The sequence below is a fragment of the Passer domesticus genome, chromosome 18 (genome assembly GCF_036417665.1).
Source record: "Passer domesticus isolate bPasDom1 chromosome 18, bPasDom1.hap1, whole genome shotgun sequence".
Taxonomy (NCBI): Eukaryota; Metazoa; Chordata; class Aves; order Passeriformes; family Passeridae; genus Passer; species Passer domesticus.
The window spans coordinates 12,893,172-12,913,076 of record NC_087491.1 but is presented as its reverse complement, the minus strand read 5'-3'; the positions used below and the strand labels follow the sequence as shown (position 1 = coordinate 12,913,076).

Here is a 19,905-nt window from a genome sequence, read left to right as displayed (position 1 = left end):
CCAAAAGCCTATCAAAAATATTTGCATACAGGTTATTTGCTCGGCACCCAAACTCATCTGACGTTTTTTTCTGAAATCAACAGGAGATATAAAACAAGTTCAGCCCGTCTCAGCCCCTATCCTGGTCACCCCCATTGCAAGGCTGCAGGGTGATCCATGTACTCAAACTCCTACAAATGAGTGTTTCAAAGGTTTTGAAGCAGCAGTGAGGGGAGAACGATGGGTGAGCTCAGTGCAGAAATTTATTTTTACTGATTGAACTTAAGCAAATCCAAGGAACAATTAGGAAGTGCTGTCAACTAAAGCCTGAAATCTAAGCAAGTCGCCATTCAAAGCACAGTAGGCCCTTATAAACAGTTAATCCACGCAGCTGCAGTAGTTAAAGCAAACACACTGCCCTTCACTGCGCCATCAATTACACCTTCCCAGAAAAAATTACACAAACTTTGTAGGATTTTTCAGAGAGAAGATGGATTCTTTTGGAGACTTGAGGTCAAGGCTGGACTGTTTAAAGTATATTATTAACAAATAAACATTTATTGCAAAAAAACCCTATAGGCCTTTGGGGAGGAAAATAGTGTTATTTTTGGCATCAAATGACACAAGCCATTTATGACATGAATGGCTATCACCAACAGACTGATGAAATGGCAAATGTCTCCCACTTAACTTCCCTTGGCTTCCTGAATAAACTTTTTCAAACACTTTTTTCCTTCTGAAATGGCAATAAACTCCATGTAATTTTGGTTTTCTCTCTGTTATAGCTGTTTCAAGATCTGTAGGTGGAAAGGGTTGAAGGTACTTCCAGATGGAAGATGAAGACTCTCCAAAGACTGGTAAGGTGATGAAAATCACATTGTTGGGGTCCGGGGCTGTGGATTGCCCTTGTTTGTGTGTATTCCTGCCTGAGTGACAATGTCCAATTAGCTTTTGGATGGTTGGGTGAAAAACCTGAGGTTCAGTTGTGGCATCCAACAAACGGAACATTACAAAATTGAATGTATCCGCTACACACTCAGACAAACCCCTGCCAAAGCAAGAGCTGATTTTTTAAAGAAAAAAGCCACAAATGAGACACCCTTCAATTACTCAGGACAACCCGTGTTCAAGGGACATGAATGAAGCCAAGACAGTGCCCTGGCCTTGGGCCTGTGTTCCAGCCTTTCTGCAGGACACATCGGCCGAGCGAGCTGCTGCTGGCACTGCGTCAGGGCCCTGGGCCAGCTGTGGAGAGCAGTGGGAGCACAGAGCACCCACACTGGCTTTGCCACGAAGGATGCTGCAGCTGCCAGCACTGCATCACCCAGCCCTCCTGTCCCCTCCTGCTGCTGCTTCCCTCTGTGGGGAACAGCAGCAGGATGGGAAGGACGCTGCACTGGGCAAGACTGCTCTCCCTGTAATTGCTCTGGAATCCCTGGGGATTCTCCCACATGAAATTAATGCAGGCGCCATTAGGGCTAATTTATTCTACACTCACAAAACCGTGCTGGGAACCAGCCCCGGCACGGGCTGCAGGCTAGGGGAGGTCGAGGGGGCTGGGGGAGCTGGGCACCCCGGAGAGCCGGCGCCCTGCAGCTCAGGACACCCCACAGGAGCTCAGCGACCCCGCAAAGGTCACGCGTGCCCCTGCAGCCCCAGCGCACGACATGAAGGAAAGCTGCTGCTGAAACACAAACTCTGCCTCCTCCGTGGAACTTTTTTCCACAGCAGCTCTGGCCAGGAGCAGCCAGGGCGCAGCGGGGATCCCGGGTAGTAGGATCCGCCTGCTCCTCCATTACCAAAGGAGCTGTCAGTGCTATTAACACTTTCTGCTCCCAGCAGCTTAATCATTTGTTTGTTGCAGCTCCAAGCAGTGACCCTGGCAGGTTCAGATGAATAATGCCATGCAGAAATCGCATTCCTGCAAGATTACACTGCCATTTCTTCCCTCAAATTGTTTTACTCCATTTGTATTTTTGCACTGTTTGCACACTCAACAATAACCAGCCTCACTGCCGGTGCTAACATTCCTGTAGATCCCACCACACTTTCCATATCGACTCCAGAGTGAGTGGGACCTGACCCCACAGGGTCAAACCCATAGGGGAAACTTTTTTTATTTCCAGATGAAGCCCACTTCAAGATCCAACTGTGAAGAAAACTCATGATGTTAAACTGCAGCTTGTGCTTAGGGTGGGTGAGCTTAGGCCTGTGAAAAGCCACATCCCCCAAGCTGCAGTGAGAGCTGCACTGAGCCCTCATGGACACTGGCTGCCAGGTGAGCTGACCTTGCACGGCACTGCAAGCTGCTGCACGCCAGGGCAGCTGGCTCCACGGGCACTGCTGGGAGCAGGGATTTGCTGGCTCAGAACCCTGCCCAGGGGCTGTCGAGGGCAGTGCCAGCCCCCTGTGCAGGGACTGTCCCCACTGCTGGGGAAGGCACTGCCAGCCCCGGACCCTCCATGCACGCCGCGTCGAGGAGATGGCAGGGCTGACTCGAGCCTGCACCCACACAGACATTCACAGAACAGATATTTACTCTGCAAACGATGATTATTAACAGTGGGGTGGAGGAGGGGGAGGACCAGCTCTTCCTCTTCTGGAAAGTCAGAAATGATGGAAGACCTGCAGAGGTAACTGCACGGCCCCAGCCCAGCCAGGCAGGGAGCACCAGCTTGCTCCCCCGTGCCAGCTGCCATCCAGCCAGCACAGCCCATGGCTTTGGACCCTTGTGAGCTGCCAGCCATGCCACCACAGCTCCATATCCCCAACACGCCACTCTGCCAGGATCTCCCAGGTGAGATACCCCTGTTCTGGGGTCAGTGTTCCGGGAGAACTTGGCCTTTCTCAGTAATGAGCTGTGCAGGTATGGTGCCACCCCAAGGGTCCAGCTCCAGCAGAGCCCAGCTCCTCCGAGCTCCTCTGCTGGGGACTGCAGAGCTGTGCCCGAGCCACTGTCCCTGTCCACAGCCTGCGACACACGTGCTCCCTCACTGACACACGAGGAATGCACCAGAGCCAGCTCTAAGAGCAGTGGTGGTGCTTCTCTCTATCAGAGAAACCCCACGCTGTAACCAAAAATGCTTCAAAACTATATTCGTAGTTTCTTCTGCAAATTCAAGCTTGCTTGCTCCCTATCATAATACTATCATGATGAAAGTACCAACTGCAAAAAACAAACAAAGAAAAAAAAACCAAAACCAAAAAACCCAAAACTGATGTAGACAATTATTCCTTGTTTGGTTTTGTTTTGTTTTTGTCATCAGTGAATGGTGATTCAGGTTACACCAAGGAACAAGCATGCGAAAGTAAACTTCCTGACAGCTACCAGGAGGATTTGGTCCTCAGCATGTGCACATAAATCCCATCAGCTCTTACTGGGAGAGTGCACGTGCACTCTTGTACATTATAAATAAAACACTGATTGCAGTAAAATCAAGAGCCAAATTCCCTCCTTTGATGAGCGAGGATGGCTCTCACTGAAGCCAATAGGAATTGCATGTTCACAAGTTCATGTCAATGTTTGCAGAGGAAAATTTTGTGCATATTAAAGAAAATATTATGTTTTGGAATCAAAGAAATGACCTCCATAACAAGTGTTCTATTTGCCTGTTACAGGAGAATCAGAGCACAAACACCTAACGAGTCCTGAAGAAATGTGCTATACCTTATTTATGCTGATAACAAGGGCATTTAATCAATTTGCGATGCAGCAGTCCTGCTGTGTGTGTGAGGAAGATCGCTGCAAAATTTCAAACCCAGGAAAATAACGAACTGAGATTAGTCTTATTAACAATCCCTTTACTGTAATACAATCTCAGAAAAGTCTGCTTGTTCGCTGCCCACAGGCAAATAGTTTTTGAAAGGCAAAAGCCCGTTTTGCCGGTGAGGGCGAGGTGACGAGCCAGGCACAGGTGGGCCGCCGCTGCAGCCGGACCCTGCATGCCTGCCGACCTCAGCCCTGCTCCCTCCTCAGAGTGCAGACACTTGTGGTGACTACAGATATTTCATTTGAAGGGTTTTGCTCCAAACTAATCTGCACGAGAGCTGCACAGCATCCGGCACACGGTGTTTCTGTGCGTGAGGCCTGTTCAGCACACGAGCAGGCCTCACGCACGGCGGGCCACGGCTGCACCCTCATCTGGGTACGTGGGTCGTGTAAGAGGAGAAAACAGTCACCAGCAATTTGCTTTTTAACAACCAGAGCCTATTTTGCAAAATGGCAGTTTCGAGAGCGGCCTGTGGAGGCCCAGGGGCAGGAGCCTCGTCCTCCCACCCTGCTGGGGCCGGGGCCAGGGCTGGCCCTGGGCTCGGGGCTGCAGCAGCCAGGCTGGGCTCTCGTGGTGCGGCCAGAGAAACTGCAGGTAAGGCAAGAGCAAGGCAAGGGCAAGGCAGTGCTGCCCTTAAGAACTGTAGGTCTAGCTAAAGTAAGTCCAGGAATGTAAAGTAAATGTAAGTTGATATGTAAAAATTTTTTTTTTTTTTTTAAGGAAAAAGTTGAGTGTCTCAATTGTGTATTGAATTTAAAGAGTTTTCTAAAACCAGTGAATAATTTGCCTGGACAAGGCAGATCTATATTAGCATGCATGTTAAAAACACTAACACTGCATTTCAAACAAAAACTCAGGCTCATTTTACCTTATGAGTATTTTCATCTTTTTTCTCTTTTATACATTCTCCCCTCAGACTCAGAAGTCTAGCTTGACTTTCACCATTTATTTTAAGTTAGATGTGAAGCTGTTAATGTATTTTTTTTTTACTTAGTTTCTAATGGAGAAAAGTGATGTCTCTTTCCCAAATGTAAACAGAGCTGTTAATGCCTCACTGCTGCAAAATGAGGTTATCTCCCTGTTACATTTTATAAAATACCATAACTCAGAAAACACCTCTGTTTTCTAAATAAATTCTAATACTTTTTTATCAAAAAGATCAGTTTTCATCCACAGCTTTGGCTATACCAAACCACAACTACACCGTCCGCAAGGTGGATATTCAATAAAAACTTCCTGCCCACTTCATTTAGTTATTTCAATTCACCTGGAAAAAGAAAAATTCTGTTCCTCATTGTACCCATTTATCTTGAGACTCCTCTAGTCCCCTTGTTTGGCTGCTGCAGCCTCAGCTGTTGGGGCTCACAACACATTGTTACTTATAACTAATCTTGTCCTTTGTTTCAAAACAAATGTGGAAATTTTATGTTCTGCAATGAACAAGAAATGTCATTTCATTATGAGTCAATCTTTGCCTTGTGAGTAATGTAATCATCCCAAATCATGCCAAAACCCCTTCCTACCACACCAAACCATCCCAGAGCAATACCTGGTTTGTTTACCTTTACTGGAGATTGCTGATCAAGTCACTTCACACTTTTATTTATTTATTTGCTTGTTTTTTACCTCACTTGAGCATTAACATGACCTGCCTTGTGGGGACAGAAACTGTAGGCAAAGAGGAGAATTTTCCCGTTTTTTGTGAGCCTGTCATTTGCCCTTGTACACCTTCTACAGAGGACCCAGAAAAGGCCTTTTCCCATCTTGCTGGGGTGTGAAATCCACAGCCTTTCTCTGACTGCATTTTACACAACTGGGTCCAGGCTGGCCCAAGCCGTGTAAAATCCTTTTCTAATTGTGCCCCGAAGTGTTGCTGTCACATCTGCCCTCCGCACTGTCCCGAGCTCCGGGAGCCCCGCACGCCGAGGGCTGCGCTCCGGGCCGGTGGCAGCCACCCCGAGCGGCCGCCGAGCCCCTGTCCCGCCCCGAAACGGCCCCGCCGAGCCCCCCGGGGGTGCTCGGGGTGCCCGCGGCCCCGGCGGCTCCCTTCCAGCCGGGAGGGCCCCACTCCTTCCTCGAGCGCCGCAAGCTCCCGCAGCTCCCGCAGCCCCAGGAACCCCCACAGCTCCCGCAGCTCCCAAATCCTCAGGAGCCCCCGCAGCTCCCGCATCCCCAGGAGCTCCCGCAGCCCCAGGAGCCCCCACAGCCCCCGCATCTCCCGCAGCTCCCGCATCTCCCGCAGCCCCCACAGCCCCCGCAGCCCCCCCTGGCCTCCACACCGAGCGCAGGGGCTCAGCTCTCCTCTAACCAATCCCTTTATCTGCTGAACTCGCCATTCCAGAGGAAAGAGAGATCAAATAAAATTGAATCAATTCCTGCTACAGCAAGAAAAAGCAGATTCAGTCTAAATCCAAATTTTGTCTGGAATTTAAAAAAAAATAAAAATAGAAATCACAGCTGCGTTAGGAAAAGCATACTCCATTTTCTCCCGAATATTTCTGCCCAGATATCTGACCAAATGAAGCAGCCGCTGGCTAAATCTGCCCCCCCCACCACTTTCAGGTTCACCAGAGCAGTGAGCACTTTAGAAGATACCAGGCTTTACAGGCTGCTCCAAAACGGAGGGAAGTGACAGGGGTGTGTATTTACCACTGAAACACACTAATAGCATAATTAGTTTAAAAAGAGACGTTATAATCCAGCTGTTTTGTCATGATATATTATTGATAGTTGGAAAGCGGATGTATGCCTTTGAACTACCTCAAAATTTAGACCAAAAAATAACAGACTCAGTTTCTAAACAGAATGCAAAGTATTCCTGTTTGTTATAAAAAGGGAAATTTTTTTTCAATGTATTTCACATCTATGATTTTTTTTTTTCTCTCGGGGTAGAAGCAAAGCATTATAAATTATACTCCTGTTAATTTAATTGCATATTGCCTACACGGCACAAAGACCTTCCCTATCGTTTTCTGTCACGGATCAGCGCAAATCGCGTCTTTCCATTGCGATTATTTTGTCCAGCGTTACAGCGCTTGCAGCAGCAAACCAAAATGTCTCCCCAAACCCTGGAACCATTCCTGCCCAGACCCCCGGCGGCGGAGGCGGCGCAGCCCGGGCCGTGGCCAGCGCCGCCGCCGAGCGGGGCCGGGCCGTGCCGGCCGCGGGACGAGCGCGGCGGCCCGGGGGACCCGCGGGCCCGGCCCAGCACGGCCACCCCGCTGACGTCACGGCTCCAAAACAGCCCCATTTCCTCCGTGTCCCGCTCCGGGACTGCTCCGAGGTGCCGCAAAAGTCTGACCGTACAGAGGATTTTTTATGGGGCTGATGAGACCGGTGGTACAAGGCCGGGGGGATTTTCAGAAAAAGTGCCAGAGTATTCCAGTGACTTGGAAAAGCATTTTTAGTGGATGACATAACTTTAATCATTACTCCATGTCCTGGGCATGTGCTTAGGCTAGTCCTGTCTCTAAGTTTCACCTGGTTTCTGTGCTGCTTCCCAGTGACCCGCACACAGGGAAGCGCAGGGCGAAGGCAGCTGGAGGGATCCCGATCCGCTCGGTTCTGCTGAGCTCACAGCGCTGCTCGACTGCACCCGTGAGCCGAACAGATCCTCCGTTAGAAACAAAACAGGGACACTGGGAACACATCAGATCCTGCCGTTAGCAGATTGCTACTGCCCACTGTGCATGCCGCAGAACCCGGCAGCTCTGGTGCCTCCTGCACCGGGCTCCCACCGCATTCCACAGCCCGTGCTCCGCGAGAAACAACAGCCACAAAACCCGGGACACTCACTGACGGGAAGCTTTTGTTGCATTTCGAATCTAAAACGCAACTGAAGTGAGAAGCATCAGCCTCAGTGCTACGCTCGCGTGAAAGCATTCCCAAAATCCGGAGAGGGCAAGGCTTCCCCGCAGCACCGAGGCTTCGGGGGTTCCTTTCCTTCCTGCGAGGGACGTGCTGCTCCGTGCTGCAAAACTGCACAGCACAGCCAAGCCAGCCACCGACGAGAAAGGACTCAAGGATGAGGAACAGAAATACATGGCGGGTCTTCTTAATAGCATCCAAAAGTGATGCTAAAACAATACCTGACACATGAAAAAGAACAAAAGCCTGAATATTTCTCTTTCTCACCCTAAGCAAAACTTAGAATGCATTAAGGAAAAATTATGACATAGCGACTGTGGGTGTTTGCTACCTGGTCCCCTGAATAAAAACCTCTTTTAGACCCTTTATTTCCAAAACTTAACCAGGAATACAGATCTTTCTATAAATTATATGCAGTGCTTAGATATGCAATACGTATCCTGGAACAGTTATTTTTCATAACATATATTTTTTTACTATCAGCAAGAACCAGGGCAAATCGCTATATAACACTGGGCAGTGAGAGAAAAACAAACTAGAAAGGCACAATCACAAAAAAAAAAAAAAAAAGAAATACACAAATGGAAAATAAATGCATCATTTATAAATACTAACGCTTTGTAGTAGAAAGCATTGTTATGAGTGATACAATAAGTAAATTAATTTAAGCAAAGAACCAAAACACAACTACCACAAGCCTTCTATTTTTGAAAAAAAAAAAACAAAAACAAAAACAAAAAACAAAAATCCATTAATTCTGAAGGTTTCAATTTCTCAGAAAGAAAACTTCTTGGGAAAAAAAACCAAAAAAACCAAAAAACAAAAAAACAAAACCACAGTGTAAGGTTCCAAAAGTGCAGCAATTTGGCGAAGTTCTAATTAAAATCAAAGAGATTCTGCTTGACTGGGGCTTGTGAAAGCCTTCCCTGGTGCCACTGCTCTGGGTTTTTTTTTTTTCTTAAAAACCTTGCCATCAAATGCACCTGACCCTCAAAATCCTAAATTTTAGCAAAATAAGTACTTTGCATTAACTCAAAACATCAGTATGTTCTCATGCAAGCCGAATTCTTTCTTTAAAAAGAGACCAAAATACATGCCCAGCTTATCCCACTGACATACTGATGATATTTTTGTGATAAATTACATTTATCAGGCACCTCTGACTACTTCAAACTGGGCTTGGGCTACTAATCCACCTCCCCCAGGATTTGCTGTAACATTCCAAGCACAAAAGTAGCTTCCCACAGCCAACATTTTTCTTAAAAAAAAAAAAAAAAGCAAAAAGAAAAAGAAAAACTGTTTTCACCCTTCCCCCTAACGTGAAATGCCCTTGTCCAAGGATGGGCAGCAATCATTCCTGACCCAGGGAAAGGTGTAAGGTCTGATATCTGACCCATCAGAAGCTTGCTTTCATTAGAAAGATGAGACACCATTTTCCCAAAGATATATACACAGCACTTGATTATAGTCCTGGGAGTTCTGGAGAAATCTGACCTTTTAAATTACATTACTACGTACAGAAAAATCTATTTAAGGCAAATTTCAGGAACTGAGATATTTAAGTAAACTTTATTCTCCTTTTTTTTTTTTATTTTTTTAAATTTTCCAGTTATTTGTAAATAGGACTCAGGATAACAAAAAGCATCTGATATTACTGATCCCTGTCTTGCTCCGTGCCGGCTCCATTCCACCTCACTAGCCCAAGGCATTCCCACTGAGCACACAAGCCTTTCCCATCCCGGTGCTCCAGCACCGGCTCTGTCCTCTCGCTGTAGCTGCCTCTCGCAGCCCGCTCACGGCTCCACTCCCCACAAGCTGATGGATGAAACTGCCCCTCTGCACAGCCCAGGGCCACTTGCACGGACAGACAGCTATTTTTATCCTCTAGCTACCACAAACGAACATTTCTCCAGCTCTGAAAGGGCACGCAATCCGTGTCAGCACAGTTTCACATGTTTGCTCTTTTGGGCTAATAAAATCTCAGAGAAAACAAATTCTGATTTAGCGTGTCTCCCCTCCCCTTGCCGTGAGCCGCTGCCGCTGTCAGTCCTCGGGGGCACACACAGCAGGGCACCATGTCATGTCACACTAGGTGCTGGGATTCAACAAAGGCCAACATGTTGATATCTTTTTATTGCTCGGCAGCCTGGCTACCCCATTTTCCCCCTCTACAATTGGACACTCTTGGTAATACGGGAAGTTCTGAGGCAGTAACAATTCTGTTTTCGGTCAGAAAAGTATTTTTGTTTTACAAAGCAATAGTCTCTGATCTTGCTTTTTAGGTCACTAAGTACAATTCTTTATTTTACAGAAACTAAAGTCGGGAACTTAAGAGAGTACATTTATTTTCAATTAATGTAAATATTTACATTGCCAAATAATGCTTTTTTAGGCAACCTAAAGACTATTCGACATTCTTTACTAATTAACAAAAACATCTAAGGTGTTGCTACCTACAGAAAAAGAAGTTTCACCGATCTACAACTGCAGCGACCACAGGGTGGTTTGTTTTGTGTAGAAACGAAAGGCAAAGCCTGTGGACGAGCTCCTGAACAGGGCACGAGAAAACCCCAAGGGTGCCGCAGCCCCACAGGGGCGGGATGGCGGCAGCCCACGGGCAAGCCCTGAGTTATTCCCATGCACAGCGCCCGGGCTACGGAGGACTCTGGGAGCTAGCGAGGGCTGCAGCATGAAATAACATGTTTTGTTGTAATTCCTAAACAGGGGACATTTATCTGGGCCATTTATACAAGAGTTATAACCCTCACAATATTTATACTCAGCATGTCATGTTAGCATTTACTACCCGTTTCCATGGAGATGGATTTTCATGCTGTAGCTATGAAATGCACATTGTTGCCACTAAGCCACTTCAGGCCTTTCTGGATGCCTGCTGAATGCCTGACAAAAGTTGATGCAAACCAATAGTTGTTGTTCTTTGTTTGTTGCCAGACTTCTAGCAGAGCCATATTATGTCCTAGTGATTGAAATGCCCATGTTCGCCCCCCTCCCGGCACAAAAAGGATCCTCAATTTAGGTGACAAGCATGAAGTGGGCTTCTGCAGGGGAGGGCGGCCCGGCGCGGGGCCGGGCTCCGTCCCTGCGCGGGGCCGCGGCGCGGCGGGGGCCGCTCCCGACAGCGCCTGACATTTGGGGATAAAGCCGGAATAAGAGAGAGCGCGGGCAGCGGCGGGGCCGGGCCGTGGCCGAGCTCAGCGCCGGCCGCGCCGGTCCCTGGGCCGGGCCCCGCCGCGCCCGACGCCGTTCCAGCGGTCTCGGCCCCGCCGAGCCCCGGCCCGGGCACCGGCCCGGGCACCGGCCCGGGCACCGGCCATCCTGCGGGCCGCGCCTCGGGCCTCTCGAGCGGCTCCGCGGCAGCGGGCGGCGGCGGGACGGGACTCGCGGCGGGCACCAGAGTGCCGCGGGACGGGCACCGGGCCGCCCCATCGCCGTCCCCTGCGACGGCACCGCACGGTACCGGCCCGCGGCGGGCCCGGGGCGGGAGGCAGCCCTGCCGGTGTCTTCGGTCCCATTCGTGCCCGCCGCGCAGCCTGCGCCGGGGTCCCCGCTCGCCGTGCCGCCACCCGTAGCCGTGAGCCCGGTGCCGGGCTGCCCCGCTCCGCCGGGCACGGGGCGCGGCCCGATCGGGAACACGCCCAGCTCCCGCGGCGCGCCCCGGGCCGAGCCGCGCCGGGCCGGGCCGGGCCGGGCCGCCCCGGCGGGACCCCCGCCGCCCCCCGCGCCCTTACTGTTGGTAGTCCTGCTTGCAGTAGAGCTTGCGGTCCCGGAAGTAGCAGCTGGTGGTGAGCGCCTGCTGGCACGCAGCGCACTGTAGGCACTCCTCATGCCAGGAGGACTCGTTCACCCGCATCAGGAACCGGTCCGAGATGGGCCGCTGGCAGCCCTCGCAGACGGCCTGGTGCTGGCACTCCGACCCTGCAACGGCAGACGGCGGCGTCAGGCGCCGGCCCTGGCCCCACCTGGCCCCGCTCCCGGCCCCGACACAACCCGGCCCCGCTCCCCAGTCCCCGTCCCGGGCAGCGCGGTCCGCCCGGCCCAGCCGGTTGGGAACACCGAGCTCGACGGCTGCCGCCGGCCCCGCGCCCCGCACCGCTCGGGGCTGACCGGCCGCAGTCGGCATCAGAGCGGCCGGGCCCCGCGGAGCGCAGCCCCGGCACCGAGCGGTGCGCGGGACCGCTTTCGGCGTAGTCGAGAAGCGACCGGCAACTCACCCAGCAGCACTCCCAGCGTGGCCGGCCCCGAGCGCAGGGGGTGGTCTTCCATTTTAATGCCGTCCAGCATCTTGGCGCAGTCCGGTGGGCCCCGCGGGAAGCACCTCTCCAAGGACTCGGGACCCGTCGCGATGTCCATGAGCGGCGGCGAGAGGCGCTGCCGGGCGGCGGGGCCGGCTCAGCCCCGCGTCGGGCCGGGCGCGGGGACACTCTGCGGCCGGGAGGAAGGAGTCGCTTTTATTTTTATCTGGAAGACATGAGGAGCGTTTCCTGCCCGGGCTTCCAGAGACGGGGGGCAGAGGCAGGAGCCGGCGCCGCCGCCCATGGGGCCGCCCCGCTACACGGGCGCGCACATGCCGCGCACACGGCGCCGGGCAGCCGCGGTGTCACCTGCTCGCCGGCAGCGCCGGACCCACGCCCTGCTTGGCGCGGAGGGCCCTCCCGGGGCGGGCCGTGCCGGGCGGAGCGCGGGCGCGGCGGGCCGGGCGGGGCGCGGGGCTCCCGGCGCTCCCAGCCCCTGAGCCGTGCGGCGGCCCGAGGAGCCGCGCCGTTTAGAGCAGGGGCCGCGGCGGAGGAACACACCCCCCGGCGCCTCACCCCTCCTCAAACTTGCTGACATTTGAACTCCATTGGTGCGCGGCGTATCGCTGCGCCGCGGTGATCCGTCTCCTCGACGTCAAATAGTGCCCTGGCCCCGCCGGGCCCCCGCGGCCCCTGAAGCGCGGCGGCGCCCGGGGCGGCCGGCTCCGTGCACCCCGGGGCGGCCGAGCGGCGCGGGCAGCGCGGGCCCGGGTCGCGCCCCCGCGGGCCGCGGAGCGGGAGAACGATCTCGGCTGCCGAGGGTGGCGGATGAGCGGGGCCCCGGCCGCTCCGCTCCCCGCTCCGCGCCCCGCGCTGCTCCTGGCCCGACGGCGGCTCTTGGCTCCTGCCCTGGCCGGGGTAGGTAGCAGCGCGCGTCCGGCGCCGGGCCGCGGGCAGGTGGCGGCCGGAGCGTCCCTCGGGGCGCCGGGACCGGCGGGACGCGGCTCTGTCCCGCGGACGGCAGCGGCGCGACCGGCCCGGCGGGCACGGGCACGGGCACGGGCAGCGGGACCGCGCCGCGCACGCCCTTCCCGAGGGCGGCTCCGAGCCGTCACGGCGGGGCTGCCGGCGGGGAAGCCCCGGCGGAGCAGCGGCCCGGGGGCTGCGGTGCCTGCGCGGCGGCGGAGCCCCTGCAGCTCCCGCAGCCCGCTCGGGCTGGTCGCCGGCGCTTCGGAACGCGCGGGGCTCGGCGCGGTGCGGGACAGCCCGCGCTCCCCGCGCCGGGATTCCCTCTGAGCAAAACACCGACGGGAAAGCGATCCTGCGTGGAGCGCCGGACCCCGCGCTGCCGGCTCCCCTCGCGTGGCTGTTTCGTTTGTTCGTTTTTGTTTCTATCTTTGTTTGCTTTTTTCCTCCCCCGATACCGTTAAAAATCTAAATTTGAGGAAATGAAAATCCAGGAAAGATTCTTTGTAGAGATTCTTAATGTGACCTGTGATATGCCACGACCCTGTCAAAAGAAGGAGTATATTTTGTAATGTTCCCAAAATATTGATACTTAATAAGCAGGACGAGTGTTAACTTGAATTACTTAATGCTTCTATTTTGTGGGTCTTAAGATAAAACTTATTTTTATGCCGTTTTCGCACGGAAAAATTATTTGAAAGAAATTCGTCACTGTGTTTGAGTAAATTATTTTGGAAAAGGTTTTCCGTAATAGAGACTATTTGGTTTTTTGTTCTGGACGGTAGAAATCAGAAAATCTTTGTCGTTAATGCTGAAAAAATAATATATGATTATTTAATTCTGAGATCAAGATAAAGGCTGCTAAGATTTCACAGTTCAATCAGTGGCGCAAAAGCTGCTCGTGTACATTAATTTTTTATGTCCCCTTCCTATTTTCGCGTAAGGATTCGGAGTTCTCCATCACACAGGGCTTCCATCAAATTATCTTCTACAACTGCGTGGAAAATTAAAGCTCCTGTTTCCGCAGGAGTTTTCATAAATTCTGGCTATAAAAGAACGAGAAAAAAAACCTCCTCAAAACCCAACGAAAAGGCAGCGCTGAGCAGCAGGAACGGGAAGCAGAGCGAAAGCCCGCAGCCCTGCACCCGCAGCAGTAATTCCAGCTTTGTTCGTGGGCTTTACTCGCAAATATCACACTAAAGGTTTGTTGCTTCTCTCCGTGTGTGTATACGAGCACTGCGCCGGGTAATTGTTATCCCCGCTCCTGCCCCGAGAACAATTCGATGAGGTGTTATATAGGTTTATACAATGCTTTTAACGAAAAACGAAATGCAATTAAAACACCCACGCGCAAAACCATCACAGAAATAAACCCTAACCAGACTAGGTAGCCCCACCTCCCCGCGGCTTCCTTCGAATTGTCCTTTTATTTGCAAGGCAAATCTCTTTGTTTTGAGTTAAATTTGAGAGTCGAACAAGAAAGCCGGTCCCAATCCTTCCCAAGCGAGGCAGGAGGAAGGAACCATCGGGATTACTAACAACGGCCGAGCCCTCTGCACCGACTGCCCCCCGGCGCCCCCGTCCCGGCTCCCGGCGCGTCGGTCCCGCCGGTGCGCGCACCCGGCGCCGCGGGAGCGCAGCGGGAGCGCCGCGGGAGCGGGGCAGAACCGCGCGGAGCCCGGCAGGGCCACGGCCGTCTCCGCACGAGGGAAGGGGGCTCCGTGCTTTCTCCGCGAAAGCGTGCGGTGCGGCGGGCGCGTGGGCGTCCGTGCAGCCTGCCTGCGCGCATTCCCGGCCGCCCGCACGCGTGCTTTCCCCGGTACCGACGGGCACCGCCCGCTGCCCTGCTGAGGCGGGCACGACCACTGGGGTGCGGGGTCAGAGCGGGCCGGCGGCAAGGCGGGCGCTGCCCCGCGAGGCGCGGGCCGGGCTGTCCCGGGCGGTGCCGTGCCGGGCGGTGCCGTGCCGGGCTGACCCGGGCTGTGCCGGGCCGTGCCGGGCTGTCCCGGGCTGTCCCGGGCGGTGCAGGCGGTGCTGAGCCGGGCTGAGCCGGGCTGACCGGGCTGTGCCGTGCCGTGCCGTGCCGAGCTGACCCGGGCTGTGCCGTGCCGTGCCGTGCCGTGCCGAGCTGACCCGGGCCCGCGGCGGCGCGGCTCGGGCGCGGCCTGCCCCCTGCCGGTGCGCGGCGGCACTGCAGGGGCTCGGCGGGCCGGGGTCAGCCGGGGCGAGCGGGGCGAGCGGGGCGAGCGGGGCGAGCGGGGCGAGCGGGGCTCACCGCACCGGCTGCTTGCGGCGCTCCCCAGCCCTGGACGGGCGGACAGGCCTCCAGCCTCGCGGGGCGCGGCCGGGGCCCCGGCTCTGCGGCACCGCGGCAGCGGGACGTGGGGGGACGCCCTGGGCAGCCGCGTGCCCGCGGCTCACTGTGTCCTGTTCTTCTCCACCCACAGCCGGACTGCAACTCGCTCCCCTGCGGAGCCCCGGTCTTCCCCGCTCGCCAGCGGCCGACGCCGGTGCACAGAAAAGCGCCCGTGGCGGGGGCGTTCGGGGAGCCGGGGCACCAGGCTGCCGGCACAGCTGCCTAGCCTCGGCACCGGCACCGAGACCGGCGGCCGGCCCTCGGGCGGCCTCGCTGCCGGTTGTCCACGGAGCTTCCCGCAACAGGGCGCTCCCCAGACTGGCTCTGCAGGCCCGCAGCTCCGACCGGGCCCTCGGCGGCGGCGCCCGCTGCCCGGTGCTTCCACATCGCCGGGCCTCTCCCCCGGTCGCCGACGTGCGGGCAGTCCCCGGACCGGGCCGATTTGGCTCGGTAACCCGAGCGGAACGGCCCCGGCCCGGGAGGAGCCGCCGCCGGCGCACGACGGTGACTGATCCAGCCCGCGCTCCCCCCTCGGAAGGATGGATGTGAACGAGCTACTAAGTGTAGTTACTAATAACAATAACAATAAATTATCGGACTGTTGCTCAGTAATGCAAACAAATGTTCCGTGAACCACGCGGAGTCTCCCCGCGCCTCGCAGCAGCCCCACCGGGACCGGCCCGTCTGACGAGCGCTGTTCCGCGGCCCAGGGAGAAGACCCTGCTCCCCCGGCGGCCTCACGGAGCAGGTGACAGGGCCAGCGATCCGGGACGGGGCCAAGCAGGACGGCCGATAGGGGAGGTGGTGCCGGGGTATGCGGCAGAATGCGGTCGGAGGCCGCGCCGCGTGAAAAGCGGCGAGCACGGAGCCGGTATTTTAATTAAGCAGGACCTCTTTGATATAGGCCGCTTGATGCTATCTATCTCTGCTCTCTGTTCCCGTCACGACAGCATTTGGGTAGGAAAATTGCTGAGCGAGGCGGGTCAGGCAGGGCGGCGGTGCCGGAAAGCCCCGGGGAGCGGCGGTGCTGCGCAGCGCTGTCCCAGCCCCGCCGCGCTGCGGTGCCGCCGTGCGCCTTTTCGGGGGGCCTGGAGGAACGGGAGCCAATTTACCATGATTAAAGGCACAGGCGAGGAGGCGCCACGCATTTGCATGCGCCTTCATCTTCCCTAAGTGGATTTTTGAGGGCAGCGCGGCAGACAAGCTCGGGCTCCGCGTTCCCTCCGCCGCTGGAGCGCCCGTCCTGGTGGAGGGCTCAAGCCCCCCGCCCGCCCCACGGAGCCGCAGGACCGGGCTCGGCTCTAAGGCCCAGCGCTGTCACGCTGCTCCGACGCGGAGCGACTCTGCCACTGCCCCTGCTGCGGCTCCGTGCTGTGTCCGCGACCAACCCGGCGCCGGGCACGACCCGCAAGGGCTGCGCCCGAGGCGGAGGCTCCTCCTCAGCCTCCTCGGGCCCGCGGCTCTCGCTGCCCGCTCGCACAGCTCTATCCCGGGTTCTATCAGCCCTGTCCTCACCCGCCCTGAGCCGCAAGGACCCAAGGGGCCGGGCCGGGCCGGGCCCGGGACAGCAGCGGCGGCCGCCGGGCTCGGGGCCGGTCGCGCCGAACGCAAGCGCTCTCTCTGGCCGCTCGCCGGGGGCAGGGACCCGATGGGGCGGGCGTGACGAGCCCGGCTGGCAGCAGCGTGTCGCGCACATGTGCCCCCGCGGCGACCGATGCCAGGTGCGAGGCTGGGGGCAGAGTTTACCGCCGGTCTCTGACGGCTCTGCGGGTTTCCCAGCCCAGGGGGTGTGGGAGGGGTCCTTTCGCAGTTCAGGGCAAATACCTTCGTTTCACTGGGAAATTCTACCTCTGCTTGGAGCTGGATCCATTATACGGGTTTAATATCCGCTCTTTTACAGCTCAGTGTTGTAAAAGGCAGCAGCCAGGTCTGTGAACTCTGACATGTGCACCCGGGGGGGTTGGGGGGGAACGGCAGGACCTGACGGCGCGGGGAACGCCTGCGAGCGCAGCCTTTCATCTGCCCAGCCTCTGCTCCGGCCCCGCCGCGGGGTGGGGGCGGCGGCGCCCCCCACCCGTGCTGCCCCAGGGCCTCGGGGTCCCTCCGCGGCCGCGGGGCTCGGCAGCCCCCGGCGCGCTTCCGGGGGTCTGCGGTGCCCCTCCGCTCCCGGGGAGCGGGCTGGGCCGTGCCCGCACCGGCGGCCTTCCCGCACAGACACTCGGCAGGTGCCCCAGAGAGCGGGCGAGGGCCGGGAGAGCAGCGAGCCGCTGCGGGCGCTGCCTGTCCCCGCTGTCCCCGCCGCGGGACGCGCTCCCGCAGGGACACGCTGGCAGAGCCGCGTCTCCTGGGCTGGCGTGAGCGGGGCAGTGGGACGGGAAAGGACGAGGCCACCCCAATCTTCTGCTTTTTCTCCCGAGAACTGCCAGGTGCGTGGAGTAGCCCGGGCGGGGGCACCGGGCCAGGGCAGTCCGCGGGGCACGGCGAGCGCTCGGCGCCGGCCGGGCGGCGTCGAGAGCGGGGCGGGAGCCCGCTCGGCCGGTTCGGCAGCTGCCGGGCTGGCCGGCAGGGTCCCGGCAGCCCCGAGCTGCAGCCAGGGCTCCCGGGGCGAGAGGGTGCCCGTGCCGAGTGGCGCCGGGAGCCGTCGGGCCGGGCGCAGGCGATAGCGCCCACTCGGCTGGGACCGCTCGGCGCAGGGAAGCGGGCTCCCGTCAGAGGGTCAGCTCCTCCTCTGCTTTTCCGAGGCGCTACGGGATCCTTTCTGTAGGTTTAATCGAGGAACCTAAATACAGCTCGATTTTCGGAGGGGGGGAAAATAACAACAACGAGAAATCGTTTCCTTTTTGTTCTGGGAGGCCTCTCCGTTAGAACCAATGTTTCCCCCCGCCGTGGCGAGGGGAGCACGGGCCGCGGCCGCGCCGAGCCGCTCTCCTTGTCCCAGCGGGGCCAGTGAAGAGCGTGGGCCGGGCAGCCCCGCGCAGACCCCGCTCCGCCGCCGCGCCCTTTGCGCGCCCACGCAGCCGCTGCCCCGGCTCTTCTTGAAAAGAGACGTGAAAAAACGCGCTGGGGAGGAAGAGGAGAAGAGGAGAGAGGAGTGGACTGTGCCTGCAGACGACGTCGCTTTTACGTAAAGATGTGACCAGCGGGAGCTGCAGTCAGGGGTGACGGCGCTGCAGCGGCTGCTGAGGCTCTCCGGAGCTGCCTTTGTCGATAGAAAACGATCACTTGCAACGCGAAATATCAGTAAGCAGCGCTGCCCCGAGCGGAGCGCTCCGCTCTGGTTTGTATTAGCGATTATTGTGCTGTCATTAAGGAATGCAGGGGTGGAAGGATTTGCTTCGGGACTCGAAACACACGGCTCAGGAGAGAAGCAGAACGCTGCAGCCTGCGTGCCGCACAGAAAGGGGGATAACGCCGAGCAAACCCCGAGAGAGGCTAAGGGCAGTCGGGAGGCCGTCCCTCCTACCCCCCAAGTCGAGCCCAGTCCCGGGGCCGCTCCTGCCCCGCTCCCCTCAGACCCTCCTGCTCTCCAGCACCTCGCCCCTGGCAGCTCGTGGCGCCGAGCGGGGCGTGATGCAATTCCCATCGCGGGATTCCTCACCTGCTGCCAGCTGATCGCTCGGAAGGCGCACGTGAGGCTGCAGGCTCTTCTGGCAGCGTTCCCTTGTCCTCTCTCCTTTTCTCGCATATCTGAGTTACCTGGCATGCCAGGTGCTGGCATGGTGGGACCTGGAGCGTTCTCGGAGCGCTCCGGGGCCGCGGGGCTGCATCCCCGCTGCCCGCAGTGCTGCCGGCGGCCGTGGAGGAACACGGCTCATTTTCCCTCCCATTATCAATAAACCTAGCTTACTGCTTACTATTTATATTTATCTCTAGACGTAAATGTATGCAAACTGAGCTGTGGCATCGAATTGTTGAGGAATCCCTTTCCCTAGGTCTTTTCCTGAAAGAGCGCCTCTGATCCTATGGCTGAAAAGTTGCCATGGACAAAAAAAGCACTTTCACCCTCAGTTAGTCAGGGACACGGGTCCATGTGCCACCCCTTCCCACAACGCAGACTTGCTCATCTCAAATCGAGGGACCCGCATGTTTTTCGTTGGAGTCGCGGGGACCGATTCTGCCTTAATCGAGACGTTTTGGTGTCTCGGGCTCTGCGTGTGGAAACGGGAAAAAGAGTCAGAGGGCGATGGAGCAGGGTCCCCGTTCCTAGACCAGTTTTGGCTTTGCTCTTTCCGTAGAGATTCCCTGGGTATTTCTGAAGTCCAGTATTTGCGAAATGGCCGGGAAAGGTGTTCCCCAGGAATAGATAGTTTATGCGACACACGCGTGCCCAAACGGTCACATTTACTATAAAGTGGAGCATCCTTCCAGCCGGGGTGAAAGGGACGACAAAGAAGGAGCTGAAAGACCGTATTGAGAACTTCAAAGTGTGATTTTCGATGTTCATATCCCTGTGGATATGAACACATTCCCGTTTTCAGTCACGGTCACCTGAAAGCTCGGTCGGGGTCAGCGTACCACCCTCGCGGGAATGATCTTATGCTCCGAACGAAGTCGGCTCATTTGCAAAAACTCTTGATTTGTTCAATCACTTGCCCACATAAAACGAGTTCCGTGCGTGCTCAAGTCCTCATCGTTGCTTAAGCCCGATTTAAAAAAACAAAAAAACCCCAGCCCCTGAGTCCCAAGCAGCCCATCATATAAACGGGTCGATAAA

General features: G+C 56.6%; 1 protein-coding gene across 1 annotated transcript in view; it reads right to left on the bottom strand.

Annotated features, from left to right (window-relative positions):
- Positions 1-12,372, bottom strand: part of LMX1B (LIM homeobox transcription factor 1 beta) — an 84,540-nt gene extending 72,168 nt beyond the window's left edge. Inside the window, exons 1-2 of the mRNA XM_064393818.1 lie at positions 11,849-12,372; positions 11,366-11,552 (exon numbers count right to left, since the gene is read on the bottom strand). Coding sequence (XP_064249888.1) covers positions 11,366-11,552; positions 11,849-11,987 — 326 coding nt within the window. The 5' untranslated portion in view covers positions 11,988-12,372. The remainder of the gene's footprint in view (positions 1-11,365; positions 11,553-11,848) is intronic.
- Positions 12,373-19,905: the final 7,533 nt, after the last annotated feature.